Source organism: Lonchura striata, chromosome 19 (genome assembly GCF_046129695.1).
Source record: "Lonchura striata isolate bLonStr1 chromosome 19, bLonStr1.mat, whole genome shotgun sequence".
NCBI lineage: Eukaryota > Metazoa > Chordata > Aves > Passeriformes > Estrildidae > Lonchura > Lonchura striata.
In genome coordinates this window covers 11984698-12005438 of record NC_134621.1, presented here as the reverse complement: position 1 = coordinate 12005438, position 20741 = coordinate 11984698, and the positions used below count along the sequence as shown (strand labels likewise).

Genomic DNA, 20741 nt, shown 5'->3' with positions numbered 1-20741 from the left:
CTCATACACTCTTTCCAATCCTAATTAACACTCGGATGTCCTCCCTCCATCCACTCACCCCTCCTCCAGGCACTGGCCACTTGGGAACAGGAGTCTTCTCAATTGTCTAAAGCACAACACAAATTACAAGGCAATGTTCACTCTACTTGTGGGCACTAAAGGGTAATTTGAGAAATTAAAAGATGGAGGTTGTGTGGGTGGGACCTTTGGCTACTTTTAGAAAGTTGAGCAGGGTCAGCCCTAACGAGCGGGTACAGGAGCCTGGCTGCAGCTTTCCCCGGCACAGGGCAGGGGTGCTGCAGGAAGGACCCCACGTGCCCAGGACCATCTGCTAGTTAGCAGGTTGCACTGTGATCCCACCACTGCCCACTGATGCTCCAGTGAGGGCACATCTATGTCAGAGGCCAGAGGAGAATTAATCAGGCCCGCCCAAGAACCCAGTGTACTTTAATCTCCTCAAACAGGCTTGAGTTTCATTTCATTCTAAACACGTAGTGAAAACAGACATCTGCTGAAAAAGCCCAAACCCAAAAGACTGCGGAGGCATATCCTATGGCATGTTGTGAAGGGCAGTAGGACACAATGGAGAGAACTCCAAAGTCTGTATTAGGAAATCCTAAATTACATTTAGTATTGGCTCTAACAACGACGTTAGTTAATTCCAACAGCAGTGGGATTCCACAGGGAAAGGGCCAGCCCCCATCCAAATTATGATGACAGTTAATGGCATCTGCCAAGGCATTGGGAATAACAAGCTAGCACAAGGCAGACATATATTCCACTCCTAAGTGTTCACTCCTCTTCCTTGCTGTGGGCTCCAACAATCCTAAAGCACAGACAGAATCCAAAAATTAACTGCCTACAATGCTTACAAACGAGACTCCAAGAATACTAACCCACTTCCCAACCTACTGCACTTGCTGTGTTTTCTGCAACTGTGACAAAAGATAACCATCTCCTGTAACAATAAATGGCCACCACACGGATGTTCTATTTTCCATTATGTAAACTGGAGGAAAGCAAGCTGCACATTCTGCTGTCCTACTTCTTCCAGGAGTGAAAGATGCTTTGCTAATGTTTGGCATCTTCCTTCTTCAAAGTCTATTCTTCCACCAAAGCCGAAATGTCAGGCACTTTTCACCAAGAGGCTGAAGCCTTATGTTCACAGCAGCATCTACATAAGTGCAGCCCACGTGACAAAGCCAGGTGTCAGGAAGAATGCAGTTCACTCTGCGGTCACTATCCCGGTCCCAGGAAAGCAGGTAAGCTGAGGAAAACTCTTATGACTTAAGTGAAATAGGGGTCATTGTGCTTTCCACAGCAGCAAGCTCTCCCCAGAGACCCACTTCCTCCCTACCACCTCTAGGAGCTCTAATCTCATGCTCAATCTGGTTTAAAGTTACCTCCTAATAATTAACATTCTGACATCAAAGTCAGCTTGCAGCTGTCTGTAAACCATCTTTAGCCCAAGAAACGAAGGGATGCCAGCACAGATTTTATCCAGCCTCTCTTCAGCTTCAAAAACCACACACAGGCAAAGCATTAATGGGAAGATTCTTTTACAAAAACAGACCTTTGATGTTTAAAAATAATTTGTTTTGTTTTGGGTTTTTTTTTCCTCAGGACTGAAAAAGGACAAAAAGCAGATGCCATGTGGCTAGCCCTACTTGGCTGTTGCCGCTGGGAGGAGAGTAGAAGATGGTAGGAGTGGAGGAGGGAACAAAATGTAATCAATCAGCAGAAAAAGTACCAGAGATCAAAGGGCTTGAAAGCAGCCGTCAAAATCACATGCTGTTTAACACAAGGACACAACTCCCCCAACAGAATCTGCAGCTGCTTCCAAAGCCGCTCTCAGAGTGGAAGGGCGGCTGGCTCCAGCAGTGGCTTGAACTGGACTGTGATTCTCACAAAGACATCGGTTCATGTGAGTCCTTCAGTCACCACCACTCAGCCCATGCCTAAAAGCACAGCTACACATCAGGCTGTGAATCAGTGAAATTATGGAGTCCTGCCTCTCCCACCAGTGCACAGAGAAGTGTGGGCAACAAGACTGGTGAAGGATACCACCACAAACCCTTGCAACACTTTTCCCTTCCCAGACACAATGGAAACTCCTCCTTTGCAAACCCCTCATAGACAAGAGTGCAACTGAAGCACGCAACATGTGAGACTGGACAAACCATCCAGCCTACTGTTTACATCTCCATGTTAAGGGTCTGCTCCAAAAGGTTAAATAACACTGATTAGACAGTTTCTAATACACTCAAATATTCATCACTGCAGGTTGGCATGGCCTGCTACTTGTGCAGTTCATAACTGCTCCAGAGTCCTTTCAGGGTCTGGCTTCTGTTCCTAAACAATTCAGAAAACATCAAAAATAGGCTGTAACCACAAAGAAATCAACTAAGGTAGAGTCTCTACATCAACGTGAAAGCATCCACAGTCTTGCTAAATTCCTCGTGGACTAAGTTCCCTTTGAAGCTCCCCAGGCATCCTTTCTTTTTACTTATAGCTTTCTATTGTTCAATCCTGGCTGGATCAGACCAGAGGAGATTCAAACCTCCAACTCTAGGATGTACTAAAGAGTCAGAAACAACAAAGGGGATCTCTGAACATGAAAGCTGGCCCCAGTGATGAGCCAAAGGAGCCAGAAAAGAGCCACTTACTGAGAATCCAAAATGGGAAACTCAATGCATAATAAAAAGGAGTAAAATATTAATTAAATGGCTCCTGTTATGCTACTTGCCAGACATACCCAACCTTCCTGAAGACATTCAATTCTGTAGAGCTGCCCTACAGAAAACACACTTCAGTGTCATTCCCAGGTGACTCTGGCATCACAGCACTTTTCAGCCATCAGTTCTGGTATGTCAACATGGGCTCAAGCACTTTTAATTTTAACAAACACAGTTTTATTTCAGAGACACCAACAATGGGGAGATGTGCAATCAGTCTTTCTGGAAGATAGTTAGAGACAGGTAGACTACCTCAGAAGCAAGATATTTTAGATTAAGACAAAAAACACTTCTATAAGCAAGCAAAATTACAAAAGGAAAAGGATGGAAGGTTTCCGCTTCATCTGCAATACTAAGAAAATTAAGTCACAGGGCTCAGGTAACAAAGTGGGCATTTGTTCATGAAATCTGTGTAACTGAGGTGTAGGATCTTCTGGACTGTGATTTAATACAGCTGTGCTGTCTGTATTTGAACTAGTCATCAAGGATACCTAGAGATTCAAAGTTTTGCCTACCTCTGAACAGCAAATTCTTAAAACTCAAATCCTTCCTACTTCCTTTCTGAACTCAGGCAGAACTGTATGCCATTAAGGCACCTAATCCTGTGACACATGGAAAAAGTCCTAAATCTGGAAACATCTTTTTCCTCCTGGGAGTGCAGCTTCAGGCAAGGTAGGAAAAAAAAAAAATCCTTGTTGCCCAAAATGCAAATATATTTTGCCTTACCTGTTCTTGCTCCTTTCGCAGTTCTTGGCTGCTCTTAGACTTCTTTGGCTTAGAAGGGCCTCCAGGACTGGAAAAAGTTGTCGGCAGCTTTGAAGATGGTACAGCTACAGGAGAGTCCCCCAGAGGCTCTCCATCTCCAAAAGAAGGGACAAATTGGGTAGGCTCAGGCTCTGGAGAATGCCACAGCTCCTCCAAGCTAGCATGAGAATCTTTAATTGAGTCTTGCTTGTGTGTGCAGCTGTTTAAAGATACAGCCACATCCCTGTGCTCCAAGTCCTTTGGAAATGTGTTTGCTTGAGGTAGAGGCACATCCACTGCTTCTTCCATAGAGCCTCGCCTCACTGTTGGCTCATTACAAGGCACCGTGGCATCCACAACTTCCTCCCAAGCAGATGAACTGCATTTCTTCATGACAACTCTTGAAGAAGACACCAAAAGGAATAAAAATAAAATCACAATCTTAGGAGAACTGCCCTCCCTATTCTCAATGTGCCCATGACAAACACAGCAGCTGACTCAAAGACACCCAGATTTAACAACTTTCTTCTTCCAGATGCTTACAGAGAACAAGCTCCAGTTGCTGAGAAGTGTGGGGTAGAGGGTCAGGGAGTTGTGCAAAAGAACAGAACAGGGACCCACTCCTCTGGAAGGACACTGCCTTCTAGAGAAAAACAGCAGTCAGCTGTAAAGCATAGCTTCTAATCACTCCTGCCTTCCATATGTACCACAAAGAACTGGTCAGGAGATCACAGAAAGGTTGCCCTTGTCCCAAACTCAACCCGCAACAGCCACCAGGGCCTGTAGCAGCTGGGAGTTAAGTGCCTGAGATCCAGAGAAGGGAAGAATGAAGTCGTAGCTGATTATGCTCTCAGAGACACTTTTAACTTTGAATTCTCTGTTCCACTCAAAGAAGGAAGAAAAAAAAAAAAGAAACTAACAAACAAGCTCTTTTAATCTGCACATGACTGGTCAGTGCCAGCATCTGCTGCTGTGCGAAGCACATCTGGGCAGCAGTTTGAGATAAATAGGCAAACACAATAATTTCTGAGTGCTGCAATGTTTTAATTTGGCAACTTTTTTGTGATTTTTCTTTTTCTTTTTTTTTGTGTTTCTTTTGGTACTTAAAATAAATTCACCATCAGAGTGGAAAGGGAAAATAAAGAAGCCAAACTTTGCTTTTCCCAACCTGATAACAGCATTGCCTCCAATCAGGCCAAGCGATTTCAGTGTTGTCTTCTCCAGAGCATCTTTTCCTGATATCTACAACAAAACCAGAGGAGAGCAATTATGGCCTCTGATTCCCCAGGAAAGCATGTAAAGCTCTTCATAGAAAGAAACTTGTATCCAAAGAAACACCACACAACACAAGAAACAGTTGAAAACACACTCCTGCAGTTGAAAATCACACCTGAATCCATCTGTATCAACTTGTACTGTTTCACCAAATTCACAGCTTATTAAATCATCTCAATGGAAGATGACCTACATATATTTTCATCCCATACACACATCCAAGTGAGATCCAACTTCAGCAAAGCTACTTTTATGTCAGAAGTTAAACAACAGGCAACATCTCAGAGCTGCAAGACAGATGATTTCCTTACATATACCTCCTCTCCATCTGTAATGACTTATTCCAGAATAAAGACGATCTGTCCACAGAGGTCAATGAGAAGTAAAGGGGACAGCTAGGGAGAGAGAATTCCATAATATCCATATATAAAATATTTAACAAAACATTAATAGCAAAAGATCAAAACAGAGAAAAGCAAATATTTATTAAAATGAAAACACTGTTTTGACTCAAGCTTTAAAAGAAGCTGGAAAGAAAAACACAAATAGGTCATTGAGCTCATTTTATGGGCTCAGAGGTCTCAACGGCACAAGGTTACGTTCCAAGAGAGCTTTTTTCCATACAGACATGTCATGAGTTGAAAAGACCAACATTTTTCTACTTCCCCTCTCAAGAAAGTTCAAAAGAAACACGTTCCAGGCTGAAAGCAGAACTAAGTTTTCTTATGTTTTAGGAACATGAGACAGTTGAGAGGCCTTTGCTGCCTTACCTCATCTCGCATGTAAATACAGACTGGAGACAATTCACCATCCTGTTCCATCAACTCCCTGCAAGAAAGAGCAAAACACTGCAGCATCTGCAGAAAAGCCTACCCCTCCAAAACCAGCAGAGTGTAACAGTACAAAGTGAAATCAGCAGGAAACACTGTCCTCCATTTTTCTCCAGCAATAACCACTACACAGTTCACAGGACCACTGTTAGACACTAAGTACACAAATTGCTTCAATGCATTCACTTTTCCTTAAACACAGCCTAAAAGTTTAAAAACAAAGAAATAATTAAATTCTGAAATTAGCTGATCATACTAGATAAATTTAAACTCATCACTGTTCGTGTGCCTCAGTACCCAATCTGAAATGTCATTTAGTTATATTTGCTCTTTTTAATCCAAGTTAAAAACTTCACTACAGTTTAGACTAAATTCACTGGGGAGAAGTCCATTTTTTTTCACATATGCACAGCAACAAACAAAATTAAATACTGCTCTAAAGCAGATCAACTAAGGACAAGAAACTTGCCTTAGCATCATTTTCAAAAAAGAAAAGAGAAAGTAAACAAACTAAACAAACAAAACCAAAGAGCATGAACTTTCAGATTCTGGAGATCATGAAACAAGTAAAGCCAAATGAAAAACTGCCACTGTAGACAAAGTGAAAATCAACCCATATTTAAGGATTTCAACAATGTAGGACATGTGTGAGCAATGATGCAAACTCCTGACAGCCCATCTCTAGAGGAAGACAGAAGTGAAGGACACTTACCATCAAGATGGGGAAAAACCAGTAAAATGCTACTCTTTCCATTTTTCTCTAGATAAGCAATTCTGAGGCATTCCAGTAAAAGAGAAGCTTTATTGTATGTTCACTTGATCAAATACAAAAGACAGACAGGGAAAGGACAATCACAGCCTATCACATCAATTCTCAGTTCTCATCCAGCTAAGATGATCTGATTTCAAAAGGCGAGAAAAAAAAGGATTGACACTTTCAGCAAGAAAACCTCAGATGTCTACAGAAAAGTAAAAAGCCTTACAGAATTAGCCAGTACATTATGCTGAAGCACTGGAATCAGTGAGAGCATTCAATTGCACACCAGAAGCAGCTCTGTCATGTTCGCTTCCACTTTCAGGAAAGTGAAACTCACACTGAAATCAGACAAGGAGGTGGTAAAATGTGAGACTGAGGAGAATACTTTGCTTCTCATCCCAAGCATGCTAATCTAAGAGGTGACCAGGAAAACACTGTCCACTCTAATACAGTGCTGGTTTGGAAAGATATACATATCTGAATTCTCAAAAGCATTTTTTCTGAAGTTTCAGATTCAGACATTTCAGTCTAACTCAGCCTGGGAAACTACAAAAGGTAAGAACATTGCCCACAAAATTCCCCATCTATACAAGGAGAACTGACAAGATTTATCCTTCTCCATAGACCCCAGTAGCTCTTCTTAGCACATTCTGTCTCAAACTGTGCACTTGCAGTTGCACCAGGATATCCCATGGTAAAGAGCTGCACTCCATACCCCATCCGCACTGCAACAGTTGGTTTATCATGAAACACAGAAGAAGCTCTAACTCCCCCTCATAGTCAACTCCCTTCATCTTACTGCTCTCTACAGTCCAGTCTGGGGGGGTAGGTGGAGGGAATGGCTTTCCACTCACCCCACCAGGAAACCATCACCCATCACCCGTGACTTGAACAGAAACCACCCCTCTGCAAAGCAGATAAGAAAATCCATCTGGAAGTCCAGGAACATGACACATCCTTGGTCACCTCCTGAGACATCTGGAGGAAGTTCCCAAGGTCAGCCTGCCATTTCATACCTGACTACACAAGTGTTTGGTATTGAACATCTAAGGAGCTTTGCAAATGAGTGACTTATAGGGTTATGTGAACACTTACACTTAGATGTCTCTTCAGACACCAGATTCTAGTCTCTGCAGTGAATGTAAAAAAAAAAAATTCCAGTAGTTTCAGTGAAAAGTAGAAGTTTTGAAAATATATTTCTACTTCACATTACCCTGCATTGTTTGTAATTCCCCAGTAGTAGCAATAGCTGCACTTTCTCCTAAATACAACTGCAAAACATTGATCAACTTGTCATTCAAGTGCCCCAAAATTTAAGCAGAAACTCAGACTGTTTCTCTCTAGGACATCACTTATTCCTATACTTGTATATTCAGGGTACATTCCCTATCTAGTGCCTAAATTTGTGAGCATTGTAACTGGGGCATGAAAGAGGGTTAACTCTAAGAACATTATGTCAGTGATCAATGCTTGCTGCATTATGACTTTTCCTGGAAAGGAGTTTAATGAACAGAGTCCCACCACTTAAAACATTGTGCCTTCAGCATCACGTAATTTTGACATAACACTTATATTTTGAGATGCAATATTACCAGAAACAAAGTTATGTCAAAGAGTTATGTAGGAAAAGGATCCCTTAAGTAACAGTCAAAATCCACTCAGTCAATCAAGCATCTGGTTCTGAAATGACTGTACATTCCACGGTCTGTATGCACTGTGGCCACGCTGACTGCTGCTCTTAGAAAAGCTTGGAACTCCACAAACAGACATGTAATATACCCAGCCAGCAGGAAAGACCACCTTAGGACACAGGTTACTTTTTCTCTTACGGTAACAAGGAAATAACTTTTTGCATTTTAACAATCCGCTTGCCCAGCAGAAGACCAGAGTCTGCATAATCAAACTTAGCCCAGAATGAAGTAACAAAAGAAACTGAACTGAGAGGGAGTCAACCAGCCTCTGAAGTGGAAAATAGCCATTAAATTCCATGAAAATTCATCAAGGACATTTAAACTTAGACTCAAAACTCAGCTACAATGACATATAAGTGAAACCAGAAGCCACTCAGGATTGAGAGAGCCACTGGAAAATTATGGTACTCAATCTCTGAGTAATTCTCAAGAGCCAGAGAACATCAATGGTTTCCAGTTGAAGGATGTGAGGGACTAAATCTGTTAAGCACAAACCACAACTGAGATGTCTGGTTTAATTGTAGCAGTCTATATGCCATCTTGATCAAACGGTTAAAAGCTTGCAACAGCACAGTGGTATGGGACAAGGCAAGTCACAATGAAACCCAGAGGTAGAGCAAATCCAAATAAAGCAAACTATAAAACCAGTCCTGAGGGTCAGGTCTATTTTAGGAAAGTCAGCAGCTGAGAACTACTTCCAGACCAGTTGCAACATATTCCAAGGAGTTTATAGTACCAAGACTGTAAGACCACTACTTCAGAGCACTTCTCCCAGCCACCACAACAAATCCCATTGTGCAGAAAGCAACAGACACACCAGCGCATCCAAAATACTATATTCAAGTTTTAGATTATGAAACACAGTTAACTTCAAGGTGAACAGCCAAACCAACACAAGAATATGTTTGCCTTCATTTGTGATCTGCAATTAGTTATTCTCTTTCAGGAACAAAATGCACTATACAATGTTCTGCAGGAATAAGGAGATTAAGTTGCTCATACAAAAGAACATTGTCTTGTGATATAAGACCCAAGGCTCCAACCTCCCTTGCTCCTCTGGCAGCAATACCTGAGGAAATTCCCAAGGCCAATGCCTGATGATGAAAGGCAAGAAAAAAAAATCTTGTCTCAATTGGAGAACTGGAACAAAAGATCACCACAGAGGGCCTTCAGCAGGCTATTAACAGGTTACTGCACTCAGACTTCTCCAGACAATGCAGGAAAGATACTCATCCCCACTTTATTTTCAATAGGTTTTGCTTCCAATTAAGATTAGATGCATCCCTTGAGGAATCCTCAATGACAGTGCACAAAAGATAAAGGACTCATGAGACACAGAGAAACAGTACAGAGGCACAGAAAAGGCAGATGGAACAGGCCAGGGGATACAAGCCTCAACCTCAAGATGCTGTCTGTCAGAAAAGGTGGATGACAACCAGTTAAGAGAAAGAAGTCTTAGGTACAGTGGAACATGTCCTCACCAAAGACCAATAGAGAGGAAGCCAGTTTGACTTACAGAACCTAGTTTCATTCACTTTTCCAAAAACCACTTTCTGCTTCAATCCAAGCAACTCTTTGAAGAGTCTTCTAAAAATGTGTGGAAAATATCTGAACTGAATGAATGACCAGTGAAGAAGAAGAAGCAGTGAAGAAGCAGTGAAGAATCATAATGACTATCATAGATGTCTCTGAGTCTCTGAATTGCAGCTGCTCTACGGACAACAGCTCATAAAGCTGCTGAAGCTGCAAATAGGCAAGAGTGGGAGATAGAAACACAGGCTTCTTACTCATGGGGCAGACAACACTGTGCCCTCAACCAGCCTCTGCAGCACAGGCTCCACGCAAAGATCCCCAAAGACTTATTTTTGTCTAACTCTTGGAAGCAGCAGGCTCCTCCTCCAGCTGCTGCTAATCCAGTACATGCACCCACTGAGGCAAGCACATACATCAAACATACTGTCCTCTCTTTGATGTGCTGCTCTTCAGAAGGGGAACGGCAAGCAGATTAGATTCCTTCATGTAGTGATCTGACAGGGCCTGTAAACATCTTGTGCAAGGACTGCCACATGCTGAGAGGAGGAGCAGCCCTACAATAGCTTCCAGACCTTCTTCAGACCAAATTAGCCAAGATGGATGCTGGAAACCCAGGGGAAATTCCAGTGGATTTAGAATACTTCCCCTCACGCACTTAGAGCAGCCAAGCATTCCAGGAAAACGTCTCCAGTTAGAAAGTCCAAGGAAGGATTCAGCAAACATCAACAACTAGCTGACTAGTTAGTCAACTGAATCAAAACACATTGAACAACAACTCAGCCCATTAAATTCATACAGATGGTTGTAGATCCAGCTTGTTCTGTAACTAAATCACACACAGCACCTTTGCTGCTTGTTGAACTTAATCAAGATTGCAAAGTCCATCCAAACATCTGAACTCAGCTTCCAGAAGCCAGAAAAGAGCAGCTGTGTTCTGAAGTTATGAATGCTTAACACACTGCAGCAGTTAGAAGCATATGATGAGCAACATGTATATTAACTAGTAGTATTACAATGACCTGTAACCAATAAAAACACTTCAAAAGAGCAAAATTATATGAAAAGCTCAAAATTTAAACCAAAGAAACAATCAACTAATATGTGAGAAAGCCACACAAAGGTTATTTGTCACTGTCAATAATTACTACCTTCCACCAGTCTAGCAGTCCCCAAAGTGCAGCAGGCACTCCTCAGGGAGGGCACAGAGGGTGTAGTAAGGGAGAAGAAGGGACTTAAAACACTCAAGAAAAATATACCTGTGTTTTTTGTCCTGCCTATTTCCTCAGTTAAAAGAAAAATAATTCTTTTATCTCTAGCATTTACATGAATACTGTTCCTTTACTTATGAATAAATGTCACATTGTAGACATGGTCCATGATTAAAAACAGAACAGCTGTCACAGCTTCAAGGCTTCCTCTTCCAAACCATGAGAAATAGAAAAGAACTGCCTTTCTCTAAGAAAAGTTTATTAGCTTGACATTTCAAAACCATACAGCCTTCTAAAATCAAAACTAAAGGCAAGAGGTAGCACTCAATGTAGACTGGACTAAAATAATAAGATTTCTACCATGTACATGTTCAATAAATAAAGAACCAAAAATTCTTGCATTTAAACAGGATCTAATCAGTCTTTTGAAGATTCCACATTAACCTGTTGAGACCTCCAGATTTCCTTGAAGAACCTGCAAACAGCAAGCCCCAAAAGCAACAGCAACCCATACAAAATAATCCCCTGCACTACAGGGAACTGCAGCACAGAAATACTGCGGATCGAGATCATCCAGGCTTGTCACACACATCTCTAGCAGTAACTTGACTTCAAACAGGTTTGTGTAAAAGGAAGGTGGTGCAATATGTCCCAGTATCTTCACAGCTTTAGCAGTTTGTTACCAGTTTATGCCACGAACCAGGAGTAGTACTCCTGGATTAAAAAACAATAATAAAACTACGAATTGTCAAACCTGAAAGAGCAAGGAAAATGCAAACATCTTTGTTATAAAGGAGAAATCACAATCAAATAAATGCAAATTCTACAAATTCAAAGGATTGAGCTGGGTCACTGTAACAAATAATTAGTGACATGCAGAGATCCATACAAAGTATTTTCTCACTGCATTGCTCACCTGATCTTTGCAAAACGGTTGAGAAGTTCCCACAAGGTCTGTTGACAGAGGAAGGTGTCTTGCAAACGGGAGCCATCGTCTAACTGTAATGCTATCCGAACCTACAAGGACACCACAACTAATGAATCTGAAAATTGAATGAAAATTTATTCTTCTTCACAACTCTTTAAAATACTTCAGTGCTTCTTGTTCATTGATACAGGCCTGAATTCCCGTTCATTGGGATTAATGGTTTCTGAGCATGGTGGAGGCCATCCTGGAATACTAACCAGCTTTCATGGGCCCTCTCCCCTCCCATATCTTGAACTAGAACATATTCAGAGAAAAGCCAATGCAAACATCCCAAATAATGTGCCATCATGAGCAACGGAGGTGTTCTGTTTTATACCAGATGAAACTTTATATTAAGGGTCTTCACAGCTACATAAAACAAATTCCAATAACCCAGACACGACTGATGCAGCTGCACCATGTAAAACACCAACACAGAGCTCTGTCTACCTCAGCATCATTTTACAGAACAATTTCCCTGGGACAAAACAAGTCAATTGCATATCCACACACAGAAACAATGAACACAATCCCCATCTATCCCTACTTTACTGAAGACTTAAACAACTGTTACCAGTCCAAAGAAATTACGTTTGTAACTTGCTTGTAACACTAATGGTTCCTAACCACCACATTTTGACATACAATTTAAGAGTGAAGTAACAAAAAATCTCAGCAATAGTTCTGGTCATTAAATTATCGAGTTCTTGAACACCTGCAGAAAAAGGCAAGAGCCAGCTAACTGCCGATTTGAACAGGTCTTTTCCAACCTGGAATGTGAACATCCACATGCATTATAAGGCACTATAAAAAAGAAAGAAAGACATTTCTGACGTGAACACATGCTGGGGTCTGTCCTGACAAACTTCAAACTCCTGACTGTCCCATGGGAAAAGTTTAGCAGCTAATCAAGAGAGAGAGAATTATCTATTCTCTAGATAATATTCTGCAGAGCACTTTAGGTGTTATCTTAACCTTTTAGAGAATATTCAGCCTTTTCCAGAATGTCTAACTCTTAAGTTTTCCCAATTAGCTCACCTGTCTAAAGAAAAATCATACAAAGTCCTGTAGCCACTAGATAGAACCTGGTTTCTCCAGTCAACTTTAGTTCTCAGAAGTCCACAAAAACCAGCTTTATTCCAAAGCCTGAGAAGGACATTAGCCCAAGATAGCCAAAGCCACTTTCTTTCACTCTGTGTTTTCATGCATCCCTACTAATACTCTCAGTGCAGCCTCTCACCAAGTGCAAGGTGTATGTGCAAGCAAAAGAGTAGGAGCTACAGAGAGGTGGGAAAGAGACATCACATGTTCCAGCAATTCACTGATTTCCATGGATTTGTCATCTGCCTTGGCTCCCACCAGTCCTCGCAGGACTGCAAATGCTGATCTCCTGGAGACAGGAATTTTTCTACATAAAGGAAACAGTGGCCGACAGTACAATGTGGTCTCACCCTACCACTAACACAATCTCCCAGTTTCTCCTATATGGGAGACAAGCTTTAGATTATTCTCAGCTACAGCAGAGTGATGACAGCTGACATCACCATTCTGTAAGAATCCAGGCCAGAAATTCAGACTACCAGTTGCATCAGTTTTTGGGCAACAGTTCAAAGCTAAACATGTCACGAAAGTCCTGTTCACTCCATTAGAAAAGTCTCTTCAAAAACCCCAGGTGCTACATAAAATAGTAGAGACCAGTGCCAATTATCATTTAAGTTTACAAGCATTTAAACAAGAGGCTGACAACTTTAACACCAGAGCTGAACTGATGGTGCTCCTGCGTCATCTGCCATCACAAAGGGAATTTGTTCCATTTTTCACTAAAGAACTCTCTTACAGGAAACAGTGTGTTCCCCATGCAAAGGCAAATCCAAAAGCTTTCTATTTTTAAAACATCACATTTGCTGAACAAACTCATGATTTATCAAAACCTGTATTCTGTCTCTAGGGTAACTGCTGTAACTAAAGGAAAGCACACCTACTTCGACTCACATAACAGAACATACAATAACAAAAGACACAGAATCAAATTCATCCCAATATTATTGCAGCCAGCTGGCGTGACTGAAGTGCCACTGCATCTGAAGTGCCACTACATTCCAGCCACAGTCACCTGGCTGTTACAGAATTCCCTATTTTTTAGCACATTCTCCCTGTGGTAGGGAATTCTTTTTACTTGGTTCTTCTGTACAAAGTCTTTTCTTACACTATGAAATTCTCCCAAGTAAAATCTGCTCACGTTTGTGGGGCAGGGACTCAGTTTAGACTCCACTCTTCACATGCACATTTGCTGTGTCTTCCCACCTTCATGACACAGCAACCAGCACTCCCAGGGAAGCCTCACTTCTGTATATTGTGTTGTTGAACTGCAGCTAAATAGTAACAACTTACACTTCTATTAGTGTAAGTAGATCACTCTTTTGTGATCTAGAGTAACAATTCCACACTATAACCCCTCTCCTAACAGTGAATAGTCCTTCTTGCCCTTTCTCGCAATTTAAGTTCAAGGAAAAAAAAAACATCATTGTTTTCCTTCAGTCCCTCCCAAACTGGATGCAAATGTCAGATAGTCATCACTGCACCATTTCAAGAGAAACACTTTTCTCTGGAAGACAAACTCCTTTCCACCACAACATTTCACTGAAAATTTTAAGCAAATGCTACTGGTTTGCGGTATTTTTTAAAGTAAAGACATTATTTCAAGCACAAATGTCTTTCCACCCCCAAATCAGAAAAAAGGTATTAGTGCCAAAGCAAAGAACATGGAGGTTTTACAGAGAAAAGTATGGACATCAGGGACCCCCAAAACTATGTCACACAGTGAACTAAAGCAGAGACTCCAAAGCCTTCTCACACCATAAAGTTCATTTATCAGTTTCTCTCAGCTACAGCAACTGCCTTAACAATCACCACTAGCACTGCTTGGCTGACAGACATTAAGAGATCAGCACCAACAGACCTGAAACTTACATGAAAATGGAGAAACTTCCTATGAGGAAGATAAAAAATAGCAAGATGACTGTTAGTGGTAGACAAATTTCCATTCCCAGGCTACTTAAGTAAGACCACACATCATTTTTACAACATGAAAAGTTCATACTCAGTAACACCTATGCATCACTTGAAAAGTTAGGTCTATAGCCACAGGGATATGTATAGAAAAATATTACACACCTAAAAGTGCTCAGAATTTCTAGAGAAAACACCATCCAAAAGTCCTTTGCAAATAATACTAAAAAGGGACATTTGCCCACTGATAACACAGAATATGTCACCAAAGACTCTAAAGCTCTGTAAACACACCATGAACAGCAATGCTGGGAAAGCAGCAAAACAGGATTCTGTAAGAACCTGAGATTTAGTCAAAATCCGTAACTGGACAACAGCAACTGAAACAGAAATTAGGAAAGGGAACTGAATTAGTCATGACTGATGACTATTGACTTCTTAGCTATCCATGACCACTAGTTTTTCAGCTCCCCAAGACATCCCACTCTCCTCTAGTACAGCTGGTACCCCATGCTCATGCAGACTCTAAACAAAGACTTTCAGCTACTTAATTACTATTTTCAAAAGCACTGTAACCAATTTTTAGCTGGTCTCTCACAGAGGCATTGGCCAAGCCAGCCTGTGCTCTTAGTCATTAGCTCTGATGGGATCCTATCAGCACAACTGGTAACTGAACAGAACAGGTAACGTTGTGTAAATGAACATACCGTGGTTCCAGCTCCTGCTCTGACGGAGATTGGCACCATCTCCAGTTTGGCATTGTTGGGCAGCCTAGCAAATCTCCACTGCAAAGACAGGTCCAACACATTCCTCTGAAACCTGAGAGAGAACAGAGCCTATGAGCAATACAAAGTCCAGGTACTGTGCAAGAGAATTCCCAGGAGGCTGACCAGAAGCCATAGAACATGATTCAACAATGAACAATTGGTAATTATAAAAGCATCATCAACAAAAGCTATTCTGCACAACAAAACAGCTGCAGTTCATAGAGGTTACAGAGAAGATACCCAAATCTACGTTCTCCCTTTAAAGGTTTTTAAGAGATAAACAGCAACCAACTACGTAACCAATCCTGGTTCGACTCTTTTTTTTTTTTTTAGTGCTCAGACAAACGAGTTCACAATTAAGACACCATAAAAGCAGAGGCTCGAACTCCCAGGTAAGAGGGGAGATGGGCCTTGCTGGTCTGTGGCCTGGATGAGGTGCACGCGTGGGTGTCCCGTGGCAGCGACACGGGGCCTCGCCGTCTGTCCCAGCACCGAAAGGAACGTAGCACAGGGAAACCGGGGCGAACCGACCTGCACAGAGTTCAGTGTGTGCCCCGGCTCCCCGTACTCTCACCGCCCGCCGCGGATTCCGCCAGGCCCCGCGCGCGCCGCGGGGAAAACGGCGGCGGGCAGGGCCTCTCCCACGGCCGCAGGCAACCCCACGGTGACACTCACTTCAGGCCGTACTCGCCAGGGCTGCCACCCTGCTTCCTACAGACCTCCTCGAGGACCTGCGGAAAGAAGAGAGGCGTCACGGCCAGCCTGCGGCCTTGCCACCGTCTTCCCCTCAGCCCCCTCCTCATCGCGGACCCACCTGGAGCAGGACCGTGCCGGGCCCCACCCGCACGGTCACCCGCCGCCCGCTGGGCGCCAACACCGACACCGCAGCACCGCCCCCACCCGCCGCCGCCATCTTCCCCTGCCGTGCCGGCCCCGCGCGACCGGGGCGGAGTCGACCCGGGGCCGTCCTGCTGCCGGCCCGCCCCGCCGCGCCCGGAGGGGAGGAGGAGGGGAGCGCTGGCCCGGCCCGGCCCGGCCGCTGCGGGAGCGAGCGGTCGCGGACAAGTCCCGGCCTGGCGGAGCCGGCTCGCGGCGGGACGGGCAGGAGGCTCTGAGGCCGGGACGGAGCGGTTCGCCCGCGGCGAGTGCCGGTCCGTGGGCGCGAGAGGGGCTGGCGGCAGCAGCTGCCCTTGGACACGGCGGACGGTGGGCGGCTCGGGCTGTACCCCCGGCACTGGGCGGGGGCTACCCGCGGCCCTGCCCGCTGGGCCGGGGCGGGGGCGGCTCCGGAGCCGCCGCCGTCTCGTAACTCCGCGGGGAGCGGGAGGGGAGCCAGCCACACGTCCCGCTGTGGCTGTCCGCACTTGTGTTGTCCCTTGGGTTTCCAGTGTCAGGATCCTTCTCCAGGGAAATAAAACATTTTCTCGTTTTAACGGGACCCTGCCCGGCAGCGCAGGCGGCGACCCCTAACCGAGGGCCGGCCGGCCCGGGCGTCCCCAGGCAGCGCCGGTGGCCAGAAATCTCTTGGGCTTTAGGGTTCGTATCTCTCACCCAAGCAGTGATACCGAAAATCCCTGCGCGTACAAGGAAGGCTTTCGTGGGCGAAATACAAGCCCTGGCGAACGCCGCATGTCACAGGGGAATGGGGACCATCCTGCCGACTTCCCAGTGCCACAGGAGTTCCCAAGCCAGTGTCACAATCGGGGCGTCGTTGGTCAGACAAAGCACAGCATCCTGCTGCCTCTGAAAGACATTTCTTCGGGGAGAAAAAAAAAAAAAAAAGCTGATTTGGAACCTCGTGGTCAGTGCTGCAGACTCAGATGGTCAGGAGAGATGGCTGCAGCCAAGGAACCAAAATTATTATCATACATTTCACAACACACAATTTCCCAGAGACTTTATTTCATTTATGGGTTTCCCCTTCAGCCTCAGCATGGCCTCTGCATCAAAGGCAGTCTGAGATTCGATGACTGTCTGTTTAGTTTGCCATCATAAAAAGAAAACAGAACAACTCACAAAAAAAAAAAAAAAAAAAAAAGCCAACTAAAACCCAAAACTTTTAGTTTGAGTAACCGTTGGAATTTATTTAGCCTAAGTTGTAACCACATGCAAAATGCTTTCTCTTTTCTCTACTTCTTCTATATTTATCCTATATGTTAAGTCTCCACCTCTACCCCAGCATCCACAAAAATGTCTGGTTTGCTTGGCTTGTAAAAGAAAAAGATCCTTTCAGGGACAGACACTTTCATAAAAAGTAACACTTGCTTGTGTTAACCATATCACCAGTGCCAGAGAAGGGAGAAAAATGGGAATTTAAATAATGGAGAGACTTCCCCAAGTTTATGCATGTGGATTCCTAAGTTCACCCAATACCGTAGTGAGATGTGGTTCAGTGAGATGCAGAAATAGTAATAAAGGATGTCCGGGCAAAAAATGTTTAAAACAATGCTTAAAAATGTCTTTGCATTTTGTTCATTCCATTGGGCAGTATCATTGCCATTACATTTATAGAGATATAGTGTTCAGGATATATAGTTTTCTACCTTTTCAATTGCCTTTTGCTGTAAATATATATGAAGAGGTGTGAAGATTTAAGGGAAAGATTTTTCTCAAAGTTGACACACTTGTCTAAAAAGGGGTGCAACAAATACCTGATATTCAAGTACTTCTTAGTCTTTAAAATAGAGAGAGATCCAAAGCTCTGCAACTATCTCACACATAATGAAAATATCCCATTCTTCCACTAATTAATACTGCCACTGGAAGCGAAGAAGCAATTAAGATTACTTTGTTAACTGCAGTGACTATACCCCTGCTCAGGCAGAGCAGCCATTCCAATCTGAAAGATACACTTTGGATTTCATGGCCCAAAACATTGGTCTCATTTATGGATGGGTGTAGCTCCTATTTGATGTCTGAAGCAGGCAGCTGTTTAATCTTTTGCACCTTTTTTGCATCTGGAAGTGACACATCCCTTAAAGAAAAGTTGCTCTCATAAAAAGACATCAATGTAATTTGAGCTGAACATTTCCAAGTTGTGGGATTAGAGGTGATTCTGGCTATTAGATATAATAGTATGCCATAAAGTTGCATGGAGGAGAAGGGTCACATTTCATACCCAGAGCCACTTCTAATCTCAAATATCTATCTGAAATTAGAAGCATCAGGAGAGAAATGGGGGAAGTGACTACAACCTGGAGTCCATTAAAGTGCCACAAAGAAAGAGGACCTCATTTGGGAATGGCTGAAAACACCCTTATATCTGATTTCTGCCACTGTCAGGCTGGAGGATGCCTGCAAATCTACCAGGTGAGCCCCAGCCAAACATCCTCCAAAAATTTGTCTTAAATTGCATTTTTCTGGTAATTAGAGTATACACGCTGCAATATGACTTTTCCTGGTCTCACTTTTTAGGCAGCTGGTGCTTTCATTAGCCCTGGCACTGTCTGCATCTGCATTGTCATTTGTCACAGGCATAGAGGGCGTAACACATATTTGCTTCTTCATAAAGTAGCAAAACCTCACCTGCTTTTATTTTTTATTTCTTCTTCCAAAATGAACAGGAAATTAGCTGTGATCATCTAGAAATATGTAGTAACAAGTTCCAAGACATGATGCAGAACAAGCTGCTTATCACTGTAACAATAATTCTGGAGTGTTTCAAGAGACATTCCTGGCTCTTACCAGAGCATCACCCAGCAGATCACATCTATACCCAGGTTTTAAGAGGGCTCTACTGCTCTCCTGGAGTTCTTTACAAGCCTTGGCCCCGGGGTCAGGAGGCAGCAGTAGCATGACTGTATGAAAGCAGGATTCTGTAGGTGAGTAGTTCTGTATGGGGAAATTTACACACAACACAAGACCCAAGCAATGAGATGGGGAGCTTGGTCTGAGCCAGGGCTGCAGAGTGGCTCAAATCAGGAATGAGAGGTGGCTGTGAAGGGGAACTATACCTGTGGTACAAGCCCTTAGGACCCAGCTGTAACTCTCTTGGTTTCTGGGTTTCCTTGGGAAACAGCTGAAGGACCAGTGCTGGGGCTCCTGTAGGGCTGGCAGGGTATGAGGGAATTCAGAACTGTCTCATAAGCTTTGGTACAGCATACCCAATACACGGAACATATTAGGGACATATCTCAGGACATAGTGGAACGCATTATCCAGGACATTTCACTTTCAAGGGTATTAAATGAAAACAATACCTCCCATAACATTATTCACAATCATGAAAAGTCTCCTGCTTGCCTTCTATGTGCTTCACTCCTACCAATAAAAATTATAAATCTCCAGTGCCTGGAGCAGGACTCCAATTCTGTCAGCTTTCTCTGAGCTTCTTTTTGTACTGAGGCCAATCTATTAAATGTAGGGAGGCTTATATCAAAAGATTAAAACTCAGCGAACCTCTTGCGCTGAAGTATTATAAAATTACCTAAGATCTGTGTCACTTTGATTGTCACTCAAGTTCAGTATGTCAAGGAGCTGAACGGTACCAGATTTAAATGTTTAGAAATCAGAGAGGCTGTTACACCAGACCTACAGACTTACATTCTTCCTCATAGCCCCTTTCTCAGCCATGAAAAGTAATAGAACATTTTACTCAGCTTTGGAAGGATAGCAGGAGTGCTCTGAACGAACCCTCCCCTGAGTGACCTAAACCAGAGGTCAGAAAGCTGAAGAGGGCTCAGTAAAGCCAAGCCACACAAAATTTGAATTTCTTTGCTTCACTTCTTAGGACAAAGATCTGCAACTTTAACATGCATTCCTCTCTACCATAAGATGCCTCCCTGGTGCACCATAATCAGTCACCCCTTAATGTGCCAGCTGGTTACCAAGCAAGGCATTACAGAGTGCAGGAACTCAGCCCTCCACGGAGAGAAAGAGCAGGGACACCAGGAGGAATGCAAGCCTGGCAACGGGAGGCACAGCAGCTTTACTGTGAGGGATGCAGTTCAGCAATCTTACCCCTTCTGGTTTCTTGCTGTACCTAGTGGACTATGAGGTCCTGAAGTTGTTTATGCCATCTTTCCAGGGATCCTGGAGCACACTGAGGACTTACTGCTTCAGACTTTGCACTAACTGACCAGTTTCTAGATAAAGCTCTCCTCAGGCTGACTGATGAGTTCTTTAACTTGCCATAACTAGCCTCAGTGATCCCTTGCTTGGACCTGGCAGGAACAGTGAGGAAGAGAGGTTTAGGCCAGCGTAGAGAAAGATACAATGACGCAGAA

At 43.4% G+C, this 20741-nt stretch overlaps 1 protein-coding gene across 3 annotated transcripts in view; it reads right to left on the bottom strand.

Annotated features, from left to right (window-relative positions):
- Nucleotides 1–16441, bottom strand: part of ASPSCR1 (ASPSCR1 tether for SLC2A4, UBX domain containing) — a 35730-nt gene extending 19289 nt beyond the window's left edge. For all 3 annotated transcript variants that reach the window (XM_021534074.2, XM_077787419.1, XM_077787418.1), the window contains exons 1-7: nucleotides 16331–16441; nucleotides 16192–16247; nucleotides 15457–15568; nucleotides 11690–11790; nucleotides 5525–5582; nucleotides 4648–4721; nucleotides 3462–3879 (exon numbers count right to left, since the gene is read on the bottom strand). In XM_021534074.2, coding sequence (XP_021389749.1) covers nucleotides 3462–3879; nucleotides 4648–4721; nucleotides 5525–5582; nucleotides 11690–11790; nucleotides 15457–15568; nucleotides 16192–16247; nucleotides 16331–16429 — 918 coding nt within the window. In that variant the 5' untranslated portion in view covers nucleotides 16430–16441. The remainder of the gene's footprint in view (nucleotides 1–3461; nucleotides 3880–4647; nucleotides 4722–5524; nucleotides 5583–11689; nucleotides 11791–15456; nucleotides 15569–16191; nucleotides 16248–16330) is intronic.
- Nucleotides 16442–20741: the final 4300 nt, after the last annotated feature.